Source organism: Emydura macquarii, unplaced genomic scaffold, assembly GCF_026122565.2.
Source record: "Emydura macquarii macquarii isolate MOO-44397 ecotype Brisbane River unplaced genomic scaffold, CSIRO-AGI_Emac_v2 contig_1043, whole genome shotgun sequence".
NCBI lineage: Eukaryota > Metazoa > Chordata > Testudines > Chelidae > Emydura > Emydura macquarii.
The window spans coordinates 14,127,482-14,149,128 of NW_027131180.1; the positions used below are offsets into that span (position 1 = coordinate 14,127,482).

The 21,647-nt window shown below is 40.0% G+C and overlaps 1 protein-coding gene across 2 annotated transcripts in view; it reads right to left on the minus strand.

Moving 5' to 3' along the window:
- The window catches only part of EFHC2 (EF-hand domain containing 2), a 76,869-nt gene that overhangs the window by 33,962 nt on the left and 21,260 nt on the right, over nt 1-21,647 (minus strand). Inside the window, exons 4-7 of one of the 2 annotated variants that reach the window (XM_067545315.1) lie at nt 15,450-15,673; nt 11,174-11,425; nt 9,344-9,454; nt 8,849-8,987 (exon numbers count right to left, since the gene is read on the minus strand). In XM_067545315.1, the coding sequence (XP_067401416.1) occupies nt 8,849-8,987; nt 9,344-9,454; nt 11,174-11,425; nt 15,450-15,673 (726 nt within the window). Of the gene's footprint in view, nt 1-8,848; nt 8,988-9,343; nt 9,491-11,173; nt 11,426-15,449; nt 15,674-21,647 lie in introns of both variants that reach the window. The other variant, XM_067545314.1, reaches the window with a different exon arrangement.

Below are 21,647 nucleotides of genomic sequence, written 5' to 3' on the forward strand. Positions count from 1 at the left end.
GAGCAGAGTCTGCTTCTCTCCAATAATATTTCTAATGGAAGTGTTTGTCTTCTTTTTCATCCAGGAAATACACAAGAGTCTTCACCAGCACCACATCTCAAAGGCTTCAGTTTTCTTCTCAGCAGCAGCACCAGTATTCCAGGATTCACAGAAATGGAACAAAACTAAGCTATGGGAGAAACTAAGGTTTTCACCCGTCAAACTTTCATACATTTCAAAATGCCACCACCTTTCCACACCTTCGTAAGGGAGGCCATTGCTGAGTGACCCATCCCTCGTCTTCCTCAGAATTTCTTCTTCAGAAGACGAGGGATGCAGAAGATACTCCTTAAGAAATGTTGAAAGAGGCATTGTATTACCATTTATATTATTCCAGCACACATAGATGACAATGCTCTCTGTAAACTAAAGAGGAACTGCAAAACAAAATTGTGTTAATCCCAACACTGTGTGTCAAATACCGCCACAAACCAAATTGTGGGGGTGAATTCAGCACAGAAATAAGTTAACTGTTTGGGTTTCCCCCTCCCTTCAATGTGAAATTCTCTCAGGCATGTTCTGGTTCACTGACAAGAACACAGAATGTGACAGCATAAATATCAAGTCTCATTACAACCAATGGTACTTGATGTCATAAAATTATATATTCAGAATTATCTTCAGTGAATGAGGAAGTTCTATAAGAATTTCAGAGACAGAAAAACAGTTTAAAAGAAGTTAGCTAAAACTTATTTCTGTGCGCAACTGACATACCTGATCTGGTTAGTGGGTTAGACTCTAATACACATTACTGAGTTTAACATTCATTTTCGCTTTGCAATGCACCATTAGGGCAGCAACAACAACCAACCTTCACATTTTAAAAAACTACCATGAAAGTCATTATTTGTTAAGGAGTTTGTCTATACTGATTTTGAAAAAGAAAATCAACTTTTTCCTTTTTTATATTTTAACATTTTAATGTGAATGTACTATGGTTTTGAAACCTTGGGTAATGAAGTCCTATTTGTGTACGGGACAGTTACACCATAGGCACTGGCTGTTTTCCTTGCACTGCTGCATCAATGAACCTCAATCCTGAAACTGAAGGATCATCTTTATGGATATGTCTTCACTGCACAATTAACCTGGATGACTGATACCCAGGTCTGAGCACTTAGGTTAGGTGCCCAAGTGTGAATGTCCCCACTGCATATTACAACCCTATCTACTGTGTCCTCACTGTTTCTGCCCTCAGCTATCTGTGTCTCAGTGGGAAGTATATCCCATGCTCCTTTGTTGTAGGATTCATTCCCAGTCAGTTGTGTCAATTGTGGGAGAATTTGTCTGTCTGGGGGGACGGTGGGCAGGACATCGGAGGACTATCAAAACATGAGTGATTTTGTCTACATCCTCACTGCAAAGTGGGTGGATTCCAGCCCAAGTGAAAGTGGAATCTAACTCATACCTCCAGCTGAGCCTTGTAAACTAGCCTGGGCTTAAAGCTCCCTCAAATCTAAGTCAGAGGTTTTTCTATCTGGATATTAGGGAACTTGGGCTAAAACACAGGTCAGAGCCTGAGTTATCTGAATATTGAAGATACATTCTATGCATGAGAGAGCAGTTCAGTCTCCAGAGCAATTCAAGGAGTCTAACTGTGGTAGTGGTTTTTGTGATCAGAACACCTATCTACTGACACCATCAAATTCATTTCACATAACACACCAAGCAGTGACTACATTCTAACCACTTTCAATCATGAAAACAAGATCTGAACCAGCAATATAAAGGCAAAAAACATTATATCCCATTATTAATACCCAGAGCCATCCAGTCCCCTTTAAGAATAAAAACAACTTTAACATTATGTAGTCTTTTCAGTAACAAAAATGGTGAAAAAAGGACCAGTTTGGTGGCATAGTGAAAGCATTATGCTAGCAAGAAATCGTTTTTCAAATTCCAGATTTCATCTCTTGCTTCCAGTTTCAATGGGGTATTAAAAGTACTAGTGAAGGGGTACCTTTTAGTTCCCTTGGACTGAAAACATATGACTAGTCCAGCATAGCATTAACTGAGTTCCTCCTAAGGAATGAACATTTCTGCCCACCCACCCAAAGGAGAATCACAGGAAAGACTAACCTGTTTCAGACAGGGGTATGCAGTTTCTATTGCTTCAAAGAAGAACCAAATGACATATATCCTGGGTCACGGTCAGAAAGGCAACAGTGTGTTGAACATTAGATGCATAGTGGATAAGAGAGAGAGCTGATCATTAGATGCACAGGGTAGACACCTCTGAGCATTGAAGTCAGGGACAGTAGAGACAGAGGAAACATGGCATCACTAATCACATTCCTTAGGTGTGGGTAGTTGAATGTGGAAGATAGTCTAGAGCTGGACAACTTGGTTCATTCATTTGCCAATAACCACTAGGAACAGAAGAGACCTCTCCTAGTTTCCAACTTTATTTTAGTGAAATAGGATTCTGTTTCACATTTCACCTACCAAGTAAAACAAGGAAGCACCTCTTTTTCTCCTGCCTTCCAAAAGGAAGATTACAAAAGCAGCTATTTGTCACAAGGTTGGCAATCCAGCCAAAAACGTGACAATGCTTATTTTGGCTCACAAGAAATCCCTCTCTCCCCTCCACATTCTTTTCTTTTTTTATTATTATTATTATTATTATTTTTTAAGGAAATGACACTTCTTGTTCTACTTCTGTGCTGTGATGAGACACTAAGTAAAAAGCATAACATAGTTTTCCTGAGAGACATACTCATAAGTATATTTCCCATTTAATTTGGGCATGCATTGTTTACAATTTCCAGAGGGGTAGCCCTGTTAGTCTGTATACAGCAAAAACAACGAGAATCCTGTAGCACCTTAAAGACTAACAAATTTCTGTGGGCATAAGCTTTTGTGGGCTGCAACCCATGCATGCATCTGATGAAGTGGGTTGCAGCCCATGAAAGCTTATGTCCACAAAAATGTGTTAGTCTTTAAGGTGCTACAGGATTCTCGTTGTTTTTATTGTTTACAATGTATATATGGCCATTGTTGCATTCAGAACATCCTTTTCTTTCTAGCTGCAAAATATAGACAGGTTTTCTTTCTAGCTGCAAAATATAGGCAGATTATAGCCCACATTAAGATGTCTTTCCCTTGCATTCAGAGCAGTGCTGCATTCATCCATAATAATGTCAGGCTTCCTGCTGAAGGCCATTATCTATTGTTTACAAAGCTGCTGTCCTTTGAAAAATTCCCATTTGCTTTCATAAATGTTATGCAGAAAAAACAGGCAGAAACATTGGAAACATATTATCATAATCATTGCACTTCAAGAGAAATCTTCTCATTCTCCTAAAAGGCAATTCTATCAGCATACAACTCCTGCTGAAGCCATATAGTCAAAGAAATGCTGGTCATTGTATCTAGTCAGGTAAAGGCTTCAACAAAAGACAGCCAGGTGTCAGATGAGTAACTTGAAATCACAACAGGAACAGTTGGCTCGATTCTGCCAGGTGCTGAGCGCTCTGGTCCCAATTTAACAAAGCACTTAAGCAGGTGCTCAACCTGTTGTTCTCCCCTGTTCGCATCAGCACAGCACCCAGGCCAATGTCTGATGTATCTGTACACAGTTCAAGGATCTAGTCAAAATCAGGGCTAGCTAGAACAGGTCTTTCAGACATGATCTCCTTTACCTTATCAAATCCTTCCTGGCACACTTTTGTCTAAACAACTTTGTTTGGCTTAGTCTTTTTATATAAATCTGTGACTGCAGAAACAATGTCATTGAACCCACATACAAACTTTCTGTAATAGTTAACCAGACCTATGAAAGGTTGGACCAGTGTCTTGGTTTGGGGTACAGGCCAATTTACAGTGGCTTCAACTTTCAAAGGATCTGGGGGATATTTAACCTCCCCATCCAGTGTCCCAAATAAGGAACTCTGGATGCTCCAAATGTACACTTAGAGGCTTTTATGATTAGGCCTGCCTCTTTGAGTGCTGACAGCACAACTCCCAAGCGTTCTTCGTGATCAGCCCAAGTGTTGCTAAACCCTGAAATGTCATCCACATGTGTTCTTGCAAAGTTCAGTAAGCCATTTAACACTCAATTGACCATCCGCTGGAAGGTGGCCCCAGCATTAATTAAACAAAATGGTAACATTTTGAACTCAAAGTCCTCTATCAGTGATGAAAGTAGATTTTTTCTGAACATCCTCATTCAAAGGAATCTACCAATAACCTCAAGTTAAATCAAAAGAACAGAGATATTTAGCTTCGTTTAAAATGTCCAGCAGATCATCAATTTGAGGCATGGGATATACATCTGGTACTGTAACAGCACTGAGTTTTCTATAATCAGCACAAAACCTTCCGGTGTTCTCTTTCTTATGCACCAAGACCATTGGTGATGCCCAAGAGCTGTCAGACTCTTTAATTCTAACTCCTAGTTCTAACATGTTTTGTATTTCTGCATGACTCTGTTCTTGTACCTTGCCAGTGGCCCCGTAGGGTCTGTTGGAAGGTAGCTGTGGTCCTTTTATAATGATCATATGAGTTAGCAAGTGTCTTCTCCCTGGATTGTTAGGAAAGTTTACTTTGTATTTTTGCAGCAATGACAACACCTCTGCCCTTTCAACTGGTGTTAACTCATGGCAGATATCAATGCTTCCCTGAGTTGAGTCATTTTGGCATTCAGCCATTAAATCAATGTGATGGTGTGCCTCAGTTTCCCTTTCTATGCAGCTAATCATGTTTACCATAGTTTCCCTGCTGTGATAGGCTTTAAGTCTGTTTACAAGTACTAGCAGAAGAACACCATCGCCATGAGACTTTTTAACCTGATATGTATATTCATTTACCATTCCTCTCTCCTCAAAGGGTGCCTCCCATAAATTTTGCATTTTGTACTTTTTCACAGGGCTTAGCACCAACACCAAGTCTCCTATTACAAAAGAACATTTACAAGTATTTTGATTATACCACACCTTTTGCCTGGATTGACTGTCTTTGAGGTTAGTTTGAACAATACTCATCATATCTTTTAATTCCTTTCTGAACCTCGGCATATACTCCATTACTGGCTTTTCTTTTACTTCAGTGTCCCCTTCTCAGGAGTCTCTGATGAGATCTAGAGTTCCTCTCACATCATTCTGTATCCCTGGCCAATATAATTTGCCTTTAACTTGTCATAGGCTCTCTGTGCTCCCAAGTGACCAGCGTAAGGACAATCATGTGCTAACAACATAAATTCCCCACGGTTCTGGGTGGACACAAACAACTGCTTATATTGTTTCTCAGGGTTTTGTTCTTTCCCACAAAGAGCCTCCCTATACAATCTCCCATCTTCTTCAAAACACCTCTCCCATTTTCCTTTCCTGGGGCCCCCTCTACAACACATTTCCTTATGCTCTCTAGAGTGGGGTCTGACCTTTGTTCAACTGCAAAATGCTGGCAGCTGACACTTGGGACAGCTTCTTCAGTCACAAGGATCACCTCCCCCACCCCAGGTCCCAAGGGCCTGTTGCTTTTCGCTGCTGCGCAGGAGTCAGACTCAGCCCCTCCCATACCTGGAGACACCCTGGTTCCTTCTGCTGGAGAGGAGTCAAAGAGATCTTCTCTATTTCCCTCAACAGTTTCTGGGACTTTACCACTCCCCTCTCAGATACCAGCACAATATTCCCTTTTGCCACAGGTTACCACATTAACAGCCTTAGACACGCCAAATATTTCCAAATGACATTTCAATAGGGATATTGTCCAAAACCTCTACAGTCAAATCACCTTCCACATCTTCCCACTCCACGTGCACTGTAGCTAAAGGTACAGGAATCCTAGATCCTCCCACTACTTTAAGCTCCACCATTTCTCCAGGTAACATGTCAATGTCTTGGACCATGCTCCTGCTTAACCAGAGAAATCTGTACATCAGAGTGTCTCCACCCTATGCACACCTTGTTATTTATTCTGACTATCTTGATAAATTCCATATCTGTCTCCACAGGGTCAGCCCCCACAAAATTCATCAGGTCAGTTGTAGGTATCTCTGTGGCTTCTGTGTTAATGACAGCTGCATTAACATGGATTGGATGGGACTTAGTTTCTTTCAGTTTAGGGCGCTAACTTCTCAGGAGCTCAGTGACATTACACTGGAAACACCTTCTTGGGCCCTCCTCCTTCACAGGAGGTTTGTGATGGAGATTTCCAGGAGACGAATGATTCTGGTGAATGAGTGCATAGGCTCCCAACCACCCTCCTTTTCCACACGGGTAAAGCGGGATCACTCCTTTACACTTTGTGCCCCTCCTTCAGTGGCTTGGGCTCAATGGACATCTGGGATAGGTCAAAGGCATAAGCTAGCGTAGCCATTTCCACCACAGATTTTACAGATTTATCCCACAGACTATATTTTACAACATCAGTACAATTTTTCAATCAATGTTCTTGAGCAATGAGAACAAGCAGTCGGTCATAATCTTCAGCCCCTTTTCCTTTTATCCATTTTCTTATTAGGTCACACATCTTGGAAATATACTCACTATGACTCATGCCAGCATTCCTTTTAAGATTTCTAAATTTCACCCTATACACTTCCGGAGTAATTTGAAACCTTTGTAAAACAGCTTTCTTAAATTCAGGCTATATCAAAGCTTTCTGAACTGGTATTTTATTAATTACATTCAAAGCTTAACCAGACACTGTTGCAATCAGTGTGGGGACTTTCCTGTCATCAGGAATCTTATGAACTTCAAATAGCTTTCCAAAAGTGGTGAAGAATTCTTCAGTGCAGTCTGTCTCTTTATATGCAGGACAGTACTTGTTCCAGCTGAGAGTTCCTTGAGAGAAGGGAGATGTTTGTGACTTTGAGATCTTCCCATGTTTTTCTATCAGTTCCAGATTCTATTTCCTTTCCTTCTCCTTTTCCTCAATCTCTCCATCTTTCAGTTCGATGGCTCGCTTATGGGCTTCAGTTTCTTGTAGTCTCAGCTCCTTGGTTTGCCTGTGGGTGGCTTCAGCTTCTTATTTTCTTATTTCTATCTGCCATTTTTGGTATTCATGTTCTCTCTCTCTTTCTTCTGCCTCTAATCTGGCCAGCTCTAACTTTGCAGTTGTTTCAATGGTGCTAATTTTTTTGCTTTACTGTTCCTATTTCTCTCTTACCCAAAATAAGCAAACAGAAAACAACAACTGTAACCTCTGTTTGTCTGTTTCCAGACACCACACTTGAGACACACTTAAAATCATTACACCATTGCTTAAAGTGTAAACTTCACCTAAAATAACAAGCTATGCATATACCCTGCTCATTGTGCCACTGTTACATTACCCAGGGTATAATCTGGACCAATAAACAGCTGTGTCCCCTCAGCTCTCCAACCTGGGGTGCCTTGTACACTGCTTTGCTATGAGAGCTATCACCCTTGGTCCTACTCTCACACAGCCTTCAGCATGTAAATTACTCCCAGCTGTACTGTATGAGTGCTATGGCCAGCCACTCTTGAAATACATTGGAGAGCAACACCAGCAAATTCCCAGTCCCAGATTTTTCCCCAGCAAAGTGTGTCTTGTACTGCCCAGCTCTCCCCAGGATAATACATATTAGAGTCCATAATTTCGTTAATAAAAAATGATACGCACAAATCCTGTTATTCCCAAAACACTTCGATCCAAACACACTGGTCTAAATAAAACAAGCTGATTAACTACAAAAGGATAGATAATGAGACATAAAAGTCAGAATTGGTCACAAGAAAATAAAAATAAAACGTAACTAATGCCTAACTTAACAAACTAAGAGAATTCAAAGCAAAGTCTCTCTCATCACGTTTTAGTAGTCTTACTGGCTGAATTTCTTTCAGTCAGGATCCCTTCCCCAGTCCAATGTTGTTTCCTTTGTTCTTCAAGTGTTGTCGATGCCATGGGGTAAGAAAAAGGGAGAGTGAATTTAGGGCATCTGCTCTCCCCCATAGTTCTTTCTTCTCTTCAAGAATCATTTCCAGCTGCGGTTCAGGAGACAGAAAGTCTGTGCAGATAGGAATCCCCAGCTATTTCTTTGTCAATTTTCACCCACATCCTCTTTCCTGCCAAAGAATGGCCAATCAACCCGGACATGGTCCATTTGATTTTGTTGACATCTGGCTGAGGCGTCGGCTAGCCTTTTGTCTGGGGAACTGGTTTGTGACTGCTCTCTAGACGTGGAACATGTCTTAGTAAAATCATACAGTAGAATCTTATTACTTTACATATAATATTGCCAGACATATTTTATCAGGACAATAATGGTCACCAAATTATGAGTTTTCAAATGATACCTCATAAAGCAGACTTTGTACGAAATTCATCATAGTCCTGTAAAAGGGGTGAATATAGGGGTACAGTCTGTCACAATATTCCCACAGGAGAGATGTGCACTGACGTTCTTCTGCAGCATGGAACACAGGTCACTTGCTAGGATCATCTGGGTATTTATCACTAAATCAATTCCCTGCCATTGCAGAAGCTTTGAGCATTGGTGCACCTCAGTCCTGTTCACTGGCTCTGGCACACAATAATTCAGTCTCCTGAGGTCTGTAATACTTTGGTCTAATTCTGATTGTTGAGCTTGGTCTGGAAGTGGTTGGACAGTGTTTAATGGCCTGTGATGTGCAAGATGTCAGACTGGTGGTCCTTTCTGGCCCTAGACTCTATAACAACTTCAGTGGACCCCTGCAAAAATACTTTTTTGCTGTTAGCTACTTAAAGCAGTTTAAGGACTTTAATTAAAAAGATAAAAGAGTTTCTATGAATAGAGAATAAAATTTAAAATTTTTAAAAATTCCAAGTTTAAAAATGGACACAGAAAAGGATCAATATTACTACTTACTGATTCCGTACTTTGTCCTATAATATTCTTTAGTAAATTCATCACAGTCACAGAGTATTACCCTCCTTCCCCAAACATTGATCACTGCCCCTATTGTTAGGTCAGAGTCTTTGTAAAATTCCTGGTGCACAGTTCCTGTCTAATAAAAGAAAAAAAAAAAAGATTTAAAAAGCACCTCTATGAATCCCAGAATAAAATGGAACTTTCTTTTTTCTTAAAGTGAAATTTTACATAAATATTTGAACTTTTAACAAAAAGCCTCCATATTTCACTTCTAAGATTTTTTTTTACTCCATTCCATGCTAAAGCTTTTTCTAAACATTTTCACAAGCACTGTATATTAAATTTCAGCATTGGTGGATTTAAGCAGTTCTACAGTAACATCACCATTCTAACAAAAATCATGTCTTCTTTGTTTTAGATAATCAGAACTGTAGAAATCATAAAACAACTGTAATTACATTTGATGGCCTGTGGTATTCAAAAATATCTGACCTTACGATTGTCCAGAATGTAACGGCCTTTGTTTCCTACTAAGCCTCCAAACACATTGAGAACTGTGCGATCTGTGATTGCACCAGGTTGATAAAGGCCTCCTGGAGCATACTGCAAGGAAAGAGAATAGACTCTTAGGAACTGCATCTAACAAAGTAAAAAACAGAGACTTCAGTTACCATACAACCAGTGGTTGAATGAGAATTTTTATATGACAGTTTTCATGCAAACATTTTTAGTGGCCATAATGAGGTGTGTTTATGCAGCTGATCTTCAAATCCACTATGCTGTTCAAACTATACATTCAGAGTCCTACTGTGCACCCAAGGGCAAAGTCTCCTTCTCTGAAGCAACTGGAAAGCAAAGATTAGCATAATTAAAGTACTGCATACCTATAAAATTCTGCTCTGAGGACTATTCTTATTGTTGGTAGTTATTATTATATTATTGTAGCATGTAAAAGCTGCGATCAGGATTGGGGCCCCCTTGCGCTGGGTGCTGTACAAATATAGAAAAGAGCTAGTCAGCATGTTCTATTGTGATGAATGTCATAACTAATGTTCCTAAAGTGGGTTTAAGTTTATACTAGTCATTTATTCTAGTTATAACCACAAAAATAAATACAAAACAGTTTTAAATGAAGAATCAACTAGATGTGCACATAACTAAAACAAATTTCATTATCTTTTAATGTGACCCCAGTCTCTCCCATATACCATCCCCATTTTTGGGTTGGTAATACTTGTCTGCCATTTCCCTCATTTCCATTGACTTCAGAGAGAAGTGGGCCCTTGAATCCCAATCCTTCAATGAGCAGCGCAGGGGTACTGGGTCTGCTAAGTCAGAGATCATTGCAAGATCAGGGTCCCAGACTGTTAGCTCTTCAAGGCAGGGATCTGTTTGGTTTTTAATTGGCCTGTAAGCACTATGGCTTACAGAATTAAATATTATTATGAATATTAAAAGCAAAGGAGGGGGAAATAATTTATCACTGCATTACTCCAGATTTATAAGACTTCAGACTGGTGTAAGTCTATCACCAATATAAAAACGGAGTGACACAAAGGTGATTCACGCTTATTGTGTTCAAACTCTAAAATGATAAGTGAGTTATGGAGGACCTGAACTAATTAGTAGATCTTCTCTAATGGCCTGACTAATATCTGTTGAAGACAATGGAATGACTCCCATTGACTTCAGTTGGCTTTGGATCAGGCCCTAACTCTAAGAATTCAAGTTAGAGCAGTGATATTGTAGCTGCTAGCAACAATCTACATTGTTGAATCTTGAAACTGGACTTTTCCTAAGGACTTGGATAGAAATCATGATCCAATTCTGAATTCACATCAGTTTTATGTTGCTGTAACTCCACTAATTTCAATGGTTTTACACTGGTATGCTGGGTGATAAACTGTTAAACTTAAACTTCTCCACTGGTAGACTAGAATGGAGAAAAGAAAATTGTAGAATACAAACCTATTACTTCTCCCATCTGAATTTTCTCTCGTCTCCATTTAAGTACAGAATATCCAAACCTAATTATTTTTTTGTTTATAATTTTGTGTGATTATCATTTATAATAATAATTTATAATTTATAATTATAATACTGATAATATTTATAATGTATAATTTATCATTATAGTTTATAATTTATTGTGTGATTAAACACGTAGACAAGAAAAAAATCCCACAATTGTGGTTATTCTCAATAATTTTGATAATATACTGTAATTATCATTATATTCCTAATGCAGAAACTTCAAAATAATGCATTCAAGATTTTAGTCGGCAAAAGAACTTAAAATATGCTGTATTTTTCATTCTTCACCTTTGGTAGCTTCTTTCTACTGAGGAAAAGTGGAATAGCATCCCGGCCTGAGTTTACTGGTATCACTTCTTTTATTTCAATAGTATCATCAGCCAAAAAATAGTGCAGAATAAGTTCTCGTGGGTCCCCAAACGTGGATTCTGTATCATCCCACATACAGTAAAAGCGTAAAACATGTCCATCATGCTCCAGAAACTGTCTCAGAGTGTCAAAACGCTCATAAGGGCGCAAGGGTTTCATATTATCTGCCATCTGCAGATCAAGGAGAAATGAAAGAGAACTTTTTTAAAATTACATGTCCTCAACTAAGAAAGAAATGAGAGGGTAAAGACATGTTCTCAGATTAGTTTTAAGGGTTTCAAATTATGTAATTTAGCTAGAGTAAATCAAACACAACATGTACAACATAACCAAAGAACTATTTAAAAAAAAAAAAAAAAAGGATAATCTCAGTATATTTTTGACAAGATCAATTATTTTTAGACTTTTAAATCCTTGTTTTTCCTGCTATAAACAGTCCTTCAGATCAGAAAATTGTCAAGTTTTTAATAAGATATTAGTAACTTGTACCACACAAGTTTCAACAGATTACCTCTGGTACCCACATGGTTACATTTCATGATAAACTTCACCCTCTTTGATTTTTTTGAAGATATTTTATATCAGTAATTAACTATTATGAAAGAGGTAACATTCTTGCTGAAAAAAAGCATAGGATGAAGTCAAAGAGATGATGTAAACCAAGATGTTTGAAATGAAAAAACTGTTGATTAGGGATTTTCAAGGCTTCGGGGGAGCTTACATAATTGTTTTAGAAAGAGACTAAACTTGATGAATCAAGACAAAATTTTAATCATAGAATATTAGCATTAAAAAGGACCTCAGGAGGTCATCCAGTCTAATCCCCTGCTCAAAGCAGGACCAACCCCAACAAATGTGTGGACATATCCTCTGACATTACAACATTTATATGGGACAATTTTTTATTTCTTTTTCCTCTTTAAGGAGAACTTGAAAATTTTCTAGAAGCACAGTCCCAAGCTTTGCACATCCATGTCACAAACAACCAGCACCATCATTTCCATCATAGCCACCACCATCACCTCATGTTGGAATGCAGGGATTTACCATCACACAAGTGGGCATTCATTTCCTTGAACCTCAAAGGTGCTGTGACAAGAAGAGGGAACTAGGTAGGGTGACCAGATGTCCCGATTTTATAGAGAGAGTTCCGATATTCGGGGCTTTCTTTTACATAGGCACCTATTATCCCCAACACTCTGTCCCGATTTTTCATACCTGCAATCTAGTCACCCTAGAACTAGGTAACTACTTTCTCCATGGCTGTGTCCTGAGCAACTGCAGAGATGTGAATCTAACGTTCCTACTACCCCTTATTTATGTAGCATTTTCCTTATTCCTCCTACTTCTTTCATATCTTTCTCTTTTTGCCATCTGCTTATTTATAGTCTGCTTTAGCTAATCAAGATAGGCTTTACCTTTGTTCAAAGTGGTCCTGAGCAGCCCAATCACAGTAAAATAAAAGATGTGGCTTCCATAGACTAGTCACAGAAAAATAAGAGCCACAAAACCAGCTTGAATTCGCACTACACCTGTGCCTATGATTTTCTAGTAGCTGAACTGCAATTACCAAAAGAGAGAAGCTTAATTTTCTTCTTTGGTATTCTCCCTCATTTGATTGAGTTTGTTTTGCATTGTCTTAAAAGAAATAGAAATGACTTTTAAACAACAAAAGCTGAGCGCTATCCAGCAAAGACATCCGCTACCAAGTAAGAGCTCATCAACATTAGGAAAACACATCCTGTGTGTGTTTACACACGTGTATAATCTACAAGGTCAGATTAAGGCAAAGGCAAAGGCCCAATACCTGGAGTCATGATGAGTTCAAAATTTCATTTTTCATTTGACAAAAAAATAAAGGAAGTTTCTAGCCCTTACAGGGAAAAGCTTGAAAATGTCAACAAAGGACAACTAATGCACAGATGTCTGTATGAGACTCAGACAGCCTGACACAACTTCCAAGATATGCTGGCTGCCCCCATGTATCTTAAAAGGGTGCTAATTCCCATTGTTACTCATGGTGACTGTCACGGAGGAGCCTCAACAACAGGAAGAAAGTGGGAGAGACACACGTCAGGTCTGTACTAATTGCTGCTTCCATGGATGCTGGATGGACCTCTGGCAACTGCCTGCAAACCTCTGGCCACACCTCCTACTGGGGGCAGGTCAGAAACAAGAACAATGCCTCCTCTCCCCCATGTTGACTAGGAAGAAGAGAAGAAGAGACATGTCCCCCAAGGATGGGACCAGGGAAAAATCTCTTGTTGCTACTTCCACTGCTCTTCCCTGATTTGTGGTGAGAAGGATCCCAAACCCTCCAGAAAACAAAAATCTACATAGTGTTTAGGAACTGACAGGGAGGGAAACTTGATGGGATGTGTGCATGTGCACATGAAACTGGAAGATTTTGAGACCGAGCGGGTGCCAGGAAGGGGTAAGACTGGTTCCCTGGGGATGCAAGAATTTGTTTCATGTAACTTATATTTTTAATAAGTAGTGGGGGCAGAGATGAATGATGACATAGGAAAGTGCACACATGAATGAGTCTACAGTCACATGTGTTTGGATCACGATCTCAATTAAATCAGCTTTTAAAAATGTTAGGGAGACAAGGTGGGTGAGGTTGTATCTTTTACTGGACCAACTTCTGCTGGTGAGAGAGACACAGGAGGAGGAGCTTAAAAGGGGAGCAGAGCAGCTCACTTGTCAGATCAAGGAAGAGAACAGACCATCAGCTCCCCAGCTCTTGAGGAAAGAGCTGACTGAAGGCAGGAGCTTCCCAGACAATCACTGCCTGAAGCCCTCCCTCAGGGAAGGGAGGGCCAGATTCTGACACTCCCGAAGACAGAGTCATTCCCCTCTATCTCATAGTAATTCAGTTTATTTGCATTAATTCCCTGAGTTTTTTGTTCATGGACTACCTGGGAAGGCGAGAGCCTTTGAAGTGGCCTGGCTGGAGGACCAAGTCACAGGAAGAGGCAGATCACTACGGAGGCCGAGAGCAATCGCCAGGAGATACCCAATAAGGAGAGAGCTGCTACGACATGCCTCATCACAAGAAGCACCCAGCAGTGAGTCAACCCCTTTACCACTGGTAAAGAATGCAGGCCTCCTTCCCACATCTAGAAAGGGGTGCCCCCCACTATCCTGAGGCAATCCCATCGCATGCCTCCAGTGCAAAGATTATTGCAACAGAACTGCTAAAAATCTTTGCCAGAGTAGGGGTACCTAAGGAAAGCCTCACTGATCAAGGCACTAACTTTACATCTTGGCTACTGAAGGAGGTGTGTGATCTATTAAAATAAAACTCTATATACATCTGTCTATCATCCACGAATGGATGGTCTGGTTGAGTTATTCAATAACTCAATAACTTGAATAACTCAACCAGACCCTGAAAAAATGTTGAAGTTTATTGCTGAGGGTCCGCATCACGGGATCATCTGATCCCTCTTCTGTTTGCTATTCGAGAAGTTCCCCAATCATCTACTGGATTCTCCCTGTTTGAACTCTTATGTGGGAGACAATACTGGGGAACTCTTGCTACTTTCCAGCAAAGGGGAGGCATATGGGCAATAACTAACACAGTACTACATTTAACATCTATATAAAATGAGTTACTTCCAGCCCTACACTTGGTGAATCAGATTATTAGAGACAATCTCATTCTTTATACTTTGTCTCTAATAAATCTGATTCACCATATGTAGAGCTGGAAATAACTCATTTAATATAGATATTAAATGCAATATTGTGCAGTTACATGCACACAAATGTTGAAGACAATTTCACTCCTGTGTTCTTTCAATTTTTACTAACAGATAAGAACAGTTTTATCAAGCAAATACACACAATTGATATTGCTTTTATAAGAATTTCTCACGCTAGCTATTCTCCAAACGCTTCCCCTCTGCTTCAAAGTAGATACGCACATCAACAGGAAAATTGACCTGTCTGGGACTATATTATGTGCTATTGCTTTTGACAGTGAGTCAAAGCATACCAAACGGGTATTTTTTTTTCTGCTTTAGTCTTTTTGTACTAATTCCAAACAATTAGCATATGTTAAAATAGTTACTTGGACACATTTTTAATTTGCTGCTGGAGAAATGTTCTTATGTAATATGCATTGTATATGAATTCACAAAGGCTTTGTTTGTAAGATTAGATTTTTACCATCACTGTCTTGCCTTACCTTTTGCCGTTCTCTGGTGTATGGGTCTTCTGGATGATATGCTGGAGGATTTAATCTGACTCCCAGCTTCCTCAAAAAATTTTTTGTAAATTGATCACAATCTACAATTTTATACCTTTGGGCATAAAATATTACTTCTGTATTGATGTTGAAATAATCTACAGTATAAAATTGATCTTCATTAGGAGGTGGAAGTGGAATCCGATGACGCCGGACAATAGTTCCTGTATCAAAATGATAAAGTAAGTATCTTTCACTCCAAGGATCAAATTTCACATTAACCTCATAGGCTGGTTTGATTTAAAAAAAAATGGAAGAACTCACATAAAATAAAAAAATCAGTGAAAGTGAGACAACTATTTCTTTGTTCAGCAAAGACTGTGCACGTAACTATATGTAAAGGGAGATATTTTTCTTCTTTATTATAATAATACTACTTTGCATTCATCATCTTCAGAAGTTCACAAATCTCTCTCCAAAAACTGAGTCAATCACACTGCTGAGATGCAGGTAAAGAAAAGTATTACCTTCTGGGAACAAGATTTACAGGTATGTTATTGGAACAGATTCCCAGCTTGTGGGCTCTTAGGTCTCAGAACATGACTGGTGGGGTATTCTCTTAGCTAGCATTCTAAACTGGTTGAACATCCAACAAGGAGGGAGGTCTTTGCCACTTCTGTTGAGAAGCTATTGCAGCCTCTACTAGGTTTTGCCACCAGTTACTTTCTAAAGAGAAAGGTGAAAAATCACACAAAAACCAAATGGCTAAAACTCTATGGAGGTGGACAGCTGGATGACACAATCTGGGAAACAAAGGATGGCAGTGATGGGACACGGACACGGAAAGAACAGTAATCCATCACTATGATAAGAGAAGACAATTGTCATGCTCAGGAGAAACTGCCTGAACTTCCAAGGATGGAGGAAGGGGCCTTCAGTTTAAGGTCATTCAGAAGTAAGTTGAAAGCAGGGGCAAATATTGGATTGGTTGGCTTCCAGTGAGGAAATGCAGACCACTGACTTGGAGAGGAGGCTCAGGGCCCACCAATTTGACAAAGGCCAGAACCCTATCAGAAAAAGGAAACTTCATTTTGAAACAAGACAAATTTGGGATTTGCTTTAATTCTATTCTTTCTAATCCCTGAAGCAAAGGACCAGCTCCCTGGGACCAAGAGAATTGCTTATATCCACACATAAGAAGGGAAACCATTATTGTTTTATCAGCCAGACACTGGGGGACCAGTTTACATCTTACATTTTACTATTATTCACAATTATAGCACCCCCAGCATCTCAAAAGACTTTGGGTAAATTCACTGATATTTGTAAACACCACTCCACCCATGAAGTAGATGGATATTAATTCTATCAACTGAAACAAAGGTTAAATTGCTTTCCTGAGGCTTCAGTTTTACCACAGATAGTCTGTGATTAGAACCCAGGACTCCTGATTCCAGGCCCTGTGCTGCACCCACAAGACAAGGAAACAAGGTCATTCATTGACTTACATGATGCCAAGAAGACTGGGGGCACCAACTATTGTAATCTCTTTCAAGAGGTTCTGAACATTATTAAATCCTATTAACCTTCAGACTGCTTGTTGCCCTATTTTTGTTATGTAGAGTCAGCCATAATCACCTGACTGCTCAATTACTCATTATTATTTATATTATGTACTACATATGTGGCCTAATCATGAATCAGGACCCCACTGTGCTAGGCACTCTACAAATACATAACAAAGAAATGGCCCCTGCCTCAGTGAGCTTACAATGTAAATATGAAATGAGCAATAACAAGTGCAAACCACCACCAGGTGGGAGAAGCAGTGGGTAACAGTGAGATAATTAAGTACAGCATGATAATCAGGGGTCACAGTACACCAGCAGCCTAATCATTGTTGGCCCATTCACAGCAGCCTTAGTTTTGTTTTTACAGGTCTAACCTCCACCTTTCCCCACCCCACCAAAAATTCTGTCATATTTCAGCCTTTTGCTATACCCATGGGTGCCTGCAAGCATTTATCTTAGAAACAATTGCTCTCCATGCTGAATCATGGAAATCAAAACTAGATACAACTGATAACAGACCAAGCACTCACAGATAATATATTTTAAATGTCTGCACATTTAACTTTAGGAAGAGAATGGATGAATTAGTAGATCTTCTTCCATATCTTGACTGGACACTGGTCCTGTAGGGCTGGTAATTCCCAGCAGAAACCCTCAAACCTGTGAATGGCAAACTTTACATCCATACTGCAAGCCTTACTGGTTTTTCTTTTTGATATTTCTGCCTGGACAACCAGACCATCACAGAAAGGGTGGAATGAACAGCAGATGGTGTCCTATGGTAGGAAGTCTCATTTACACTAATGCTCTGTTACACTGCTCTGGCAGCGCAAAGGGACCTTAAAGTGGGTGTAAAATGGACATTAATGGGACAACTCCTGTTTAAAGTTAGGTGTGTGCTTAAGTAAGTATGTTGCTGAATTGGGCCCCATGCATTGTAGTTATAAATGCTTTAAAACTACATATTACTTACAGTATTTCAGAAGCAGTTGATAGCCTATGGTTTAAGTAATGTGCTACAATTAGGCATGTATCTATTCAGACCTACAATGATTATTTTTCTCTTCTGAATGAATTTGGTGTTTATAAAAAGTGGTGAAAAGAAAAACAAGAGGACTTTAGTTCAAGGGTTTATCCACATAGGAACACAAGCATGGGCAACAGTAAAAGGCAAAGTTTTTCCACACCTGTGTTTCTAAGCCCAGTATAGAGAAACCACCTCTAGGGAATGAGAAGGTAGATAAGTCTTCATGTCCTTTCAATCTTTGCCTCCTTGAGAAGCCACACAAAGGTACCATTTTGTGGTAATAATTTTGCAATGAGGACGTCTACTGGCTAGGACTGGAATAATATCACCAACTCATTCAATCAAAAATTGTAAACAGTTATAATCACTACTTACATCTACATAGCTCCTTTACCACTAAAGGTTCCCAATGTGCCTTTAAAACTACAATGCTAATAAAATTGTAACAATATTCAAACAGTTCAAGTACTGCCTAGTTCCAGGACAGTCAGCCAGTATGTGCAACGTCGTCACTCAGCTGGGAACTCTCCCTCTGCCTGGTGGTATTACAGACTGCCTAGGCCTCCAACCAGCTCAGCTCCTGCCTCTGGCTTCCAGCCTGCTCCCACCAGCTGGCCCTGCACCAGCATCTACCTGCACCTGCCCAAACCAGCTCCATCTCTCCCTCAGTAAGAGGTCCAGTGACACCTCTGACAGGTGTCCCTCAGGGTTTTTTAACACAACTATCCTCACCCATACAATGGGCAAAATCATGTTTCATTATCATTTTAGTTAAAATACATTAGTTGATGGTTTTCTGACATGATGTATCTTCCCAGTGTAGACAAAGACTCAGAATAGGCTTTCAACTAGTTTTTCATGGATACTGTGTCTTGCTGTGATTCCTAGCACCAAGATGGACTATGTAAGTAAGAATTTCTTTGCCAATGAAAAATGTCCTGTGCAGATGGTGTCAAACACACCCTTTTTAAAAAAATTAGATATTGTTACACCTGATCAAATTCATTTCTTCACATGTAGATGATAAACTGTAGACCAGTGGTTCTTAACCTTTCCAAACTACTGTACCCCTGAAGCCTGAGTCCCACCCCCACGGGGCTGAGGCATGTAACTTAGTTTCATGGCGCCCCTGTGGCTCCAGGCAATTGCCTTTCTTGCCACCCCCAATACCAGCTCTGCACTTGCGACCCCTCTAAAACCCCAGGTTAAGAAACACTGCTGTAGACTGATGAATTTGAGATTTAAAAGAACTTGTTCAGCACAGTTTAGGCTTTTATTATCCTACTTTCGGCAGGGGGAATAAAAACATTTCCGCATTATGAAATTTGCCATAAGAATTCATTATAAGAGGACCTGTGTATGCATGCTCAGCCAATCAGATCACTCAGAATGGGTGAACATCTGACTCCTCTCTCTTTTTAAGTAGATGTCACTTCATACAGTGGAGCATCCAACAGACTAGTCTACTGCTTTTTTTTTTTTTTTTTAATCTCCATCTGGTCAGTAGGGCCAACCCCCTTCTTCATTATACTCTTGTTTTGGGATCTGGAGTACAGCTTCTCTTCTGTACCAGCCTGTGGTGCTGGCATTTATTTTCACTATGCGTTTACTACAGACACAGAACATATCTTTTGTAGCATGACTGGGGGACTGACTCTCCACAATCCTTGATTAAGTCCAGAGGACAGGTAGTTATTAATATATTTATAGAGCACCCCTGCTTGTGTCTCTTTAAAGTGTGCTTTTATTTTCAATTTGGACAAGTCCAATGACAGCTTACAAGAGATCTTTAATACCAATGCAAGGAAGTCTTAAGGTTAGGTTGTAATCTTACTGAGTACAGGGCAGCTCATAGAGCAGAGCAGGGAACAAATCATGTCAAAATCCTCCCTAACTCCACAGGGAAACAGGAAGTGTTCCAGCACTCTTCCTGGTACATCTTACGTCCCATTCCATGCTGGCTCAGCTGTGTTAGCCCATGCATTGAGTAAAGGAAGAGGAAGGGAAATACGTGAAGCCTTCACTCTACTCTCTCTAAGCCCACCATCACAGAACAGGAGAAAAGTGCCCCAGGAGCCACTGCTATCACCACAATAGAAAAAGCAAGCCTGGGGGAGTAAGAGTGCTCCTTATAACCACTCACCTGTATGAGCATGCAGCAAGGGCCATGATCTGACCCTTAACAAACATGACAGAATCCTGATTATCGCAAGGATTCGGGAAACATCAGAAACCTTCAGATAATCAGTGATTCAGTTAAACTGGAGGAGCTAACTGCAACCTCACTTGGCTGACTGCACTTTCCTCTTCAGCCAGCTGGCCTTGGGGAAGCCAGCCAGCAGGCAGCTCCATTCTCCTTTTCAGCTGGCTGACCTTGGGGAAACCAGCCAGCTGCTTAACTGTGCTCTAGATTGTGGGGCCTGGGCTGCACTGGAAACTACAGTTAACCCCATAGGACATAAATGACCTTCATAACAGAAAGCGTCAGCTACTCAGAGTTCAGTTAGCTGGGGATTATGAAATGCATATTAGAATAACTCTAGCTTGGTCTCTTCTGCAGGTGGAGGATTTCTTTTTACTGCTCTGCAATAACACTCTAACCCTGGAAAGATTTAGGTAGAGTTTTTAGTGTTTTCAAGGTTATTGATCTCTCCTTCACTCTCTGCCCCCATATCCTGACTTAGTTTTGTGTGTTTTGATTTTCCTGGTATTTTTAGCTTTGGTTCCAGTTTCTCCAAAGTCAGTTTCAAATTGGCCTTACATTCATTCATGTTTTGCATTTGTTTCTCTGCTCAGATAGCTTTCTTCTAACGCTTGTAAGGGCTTGTGCATGTGGTGGAGTAACACACACCATAGGGGTGTGATTTCTAAAGAGCACTAATATGCTATAAATTAATTGGTCCATGTAGACCCTGCTGGTGTGCACTAAATGTTCCCTAATGTGTTTTAATGTAGTACTACTTCAAACAGCACTATGTTAAAAAGCACAAGCAGGGTCTACATGAACAAATTAATATGCAACATGTTAGTGAGCAAGAGAAATCACACCCCCTGAGAATGCATTACCCCACCGTGTAAGTCAAGCCCCAAGTTTTTTTCTCCTTTAGTATTGTAAGTTCAAATTTTAGCAATTCATTTTCCAGCATTAAATCTAGTTTACAATTTTAGTTCCTTCACAGCAGCCTTTAGTTACATTTTGTACATATTCACATCCATATACTGTCATCAATTTCATAGAAACTTTTTTCAAGTCTCTGAAAATCATTTCTGGCAATCCTTTACTTTTAGAGGGTTTTGAATACTGATAAACACACAAAAAATCTCCTTTCTTCAGATGTGTCTTCCTTGGACTTTTTGCTTGGTACATGAGTCTATACAAGACTCCTTCCCCAAAGCAGCCAATACCAGTCACAACTGAAAGCACAGTGGGTAACTCACAAACTTCCATGACCCCACCACACCCAAAGAGACTCACCCAGGACACCACCCCCTATCGACATTACATCAGATACAGCGGCAGCTGGAAAGATTTCAGAGGGAGTGGACTATGGAAAACCCAAGCCTCTTCACGGAAGCAACCAACACCATCTGCAGCTGAAA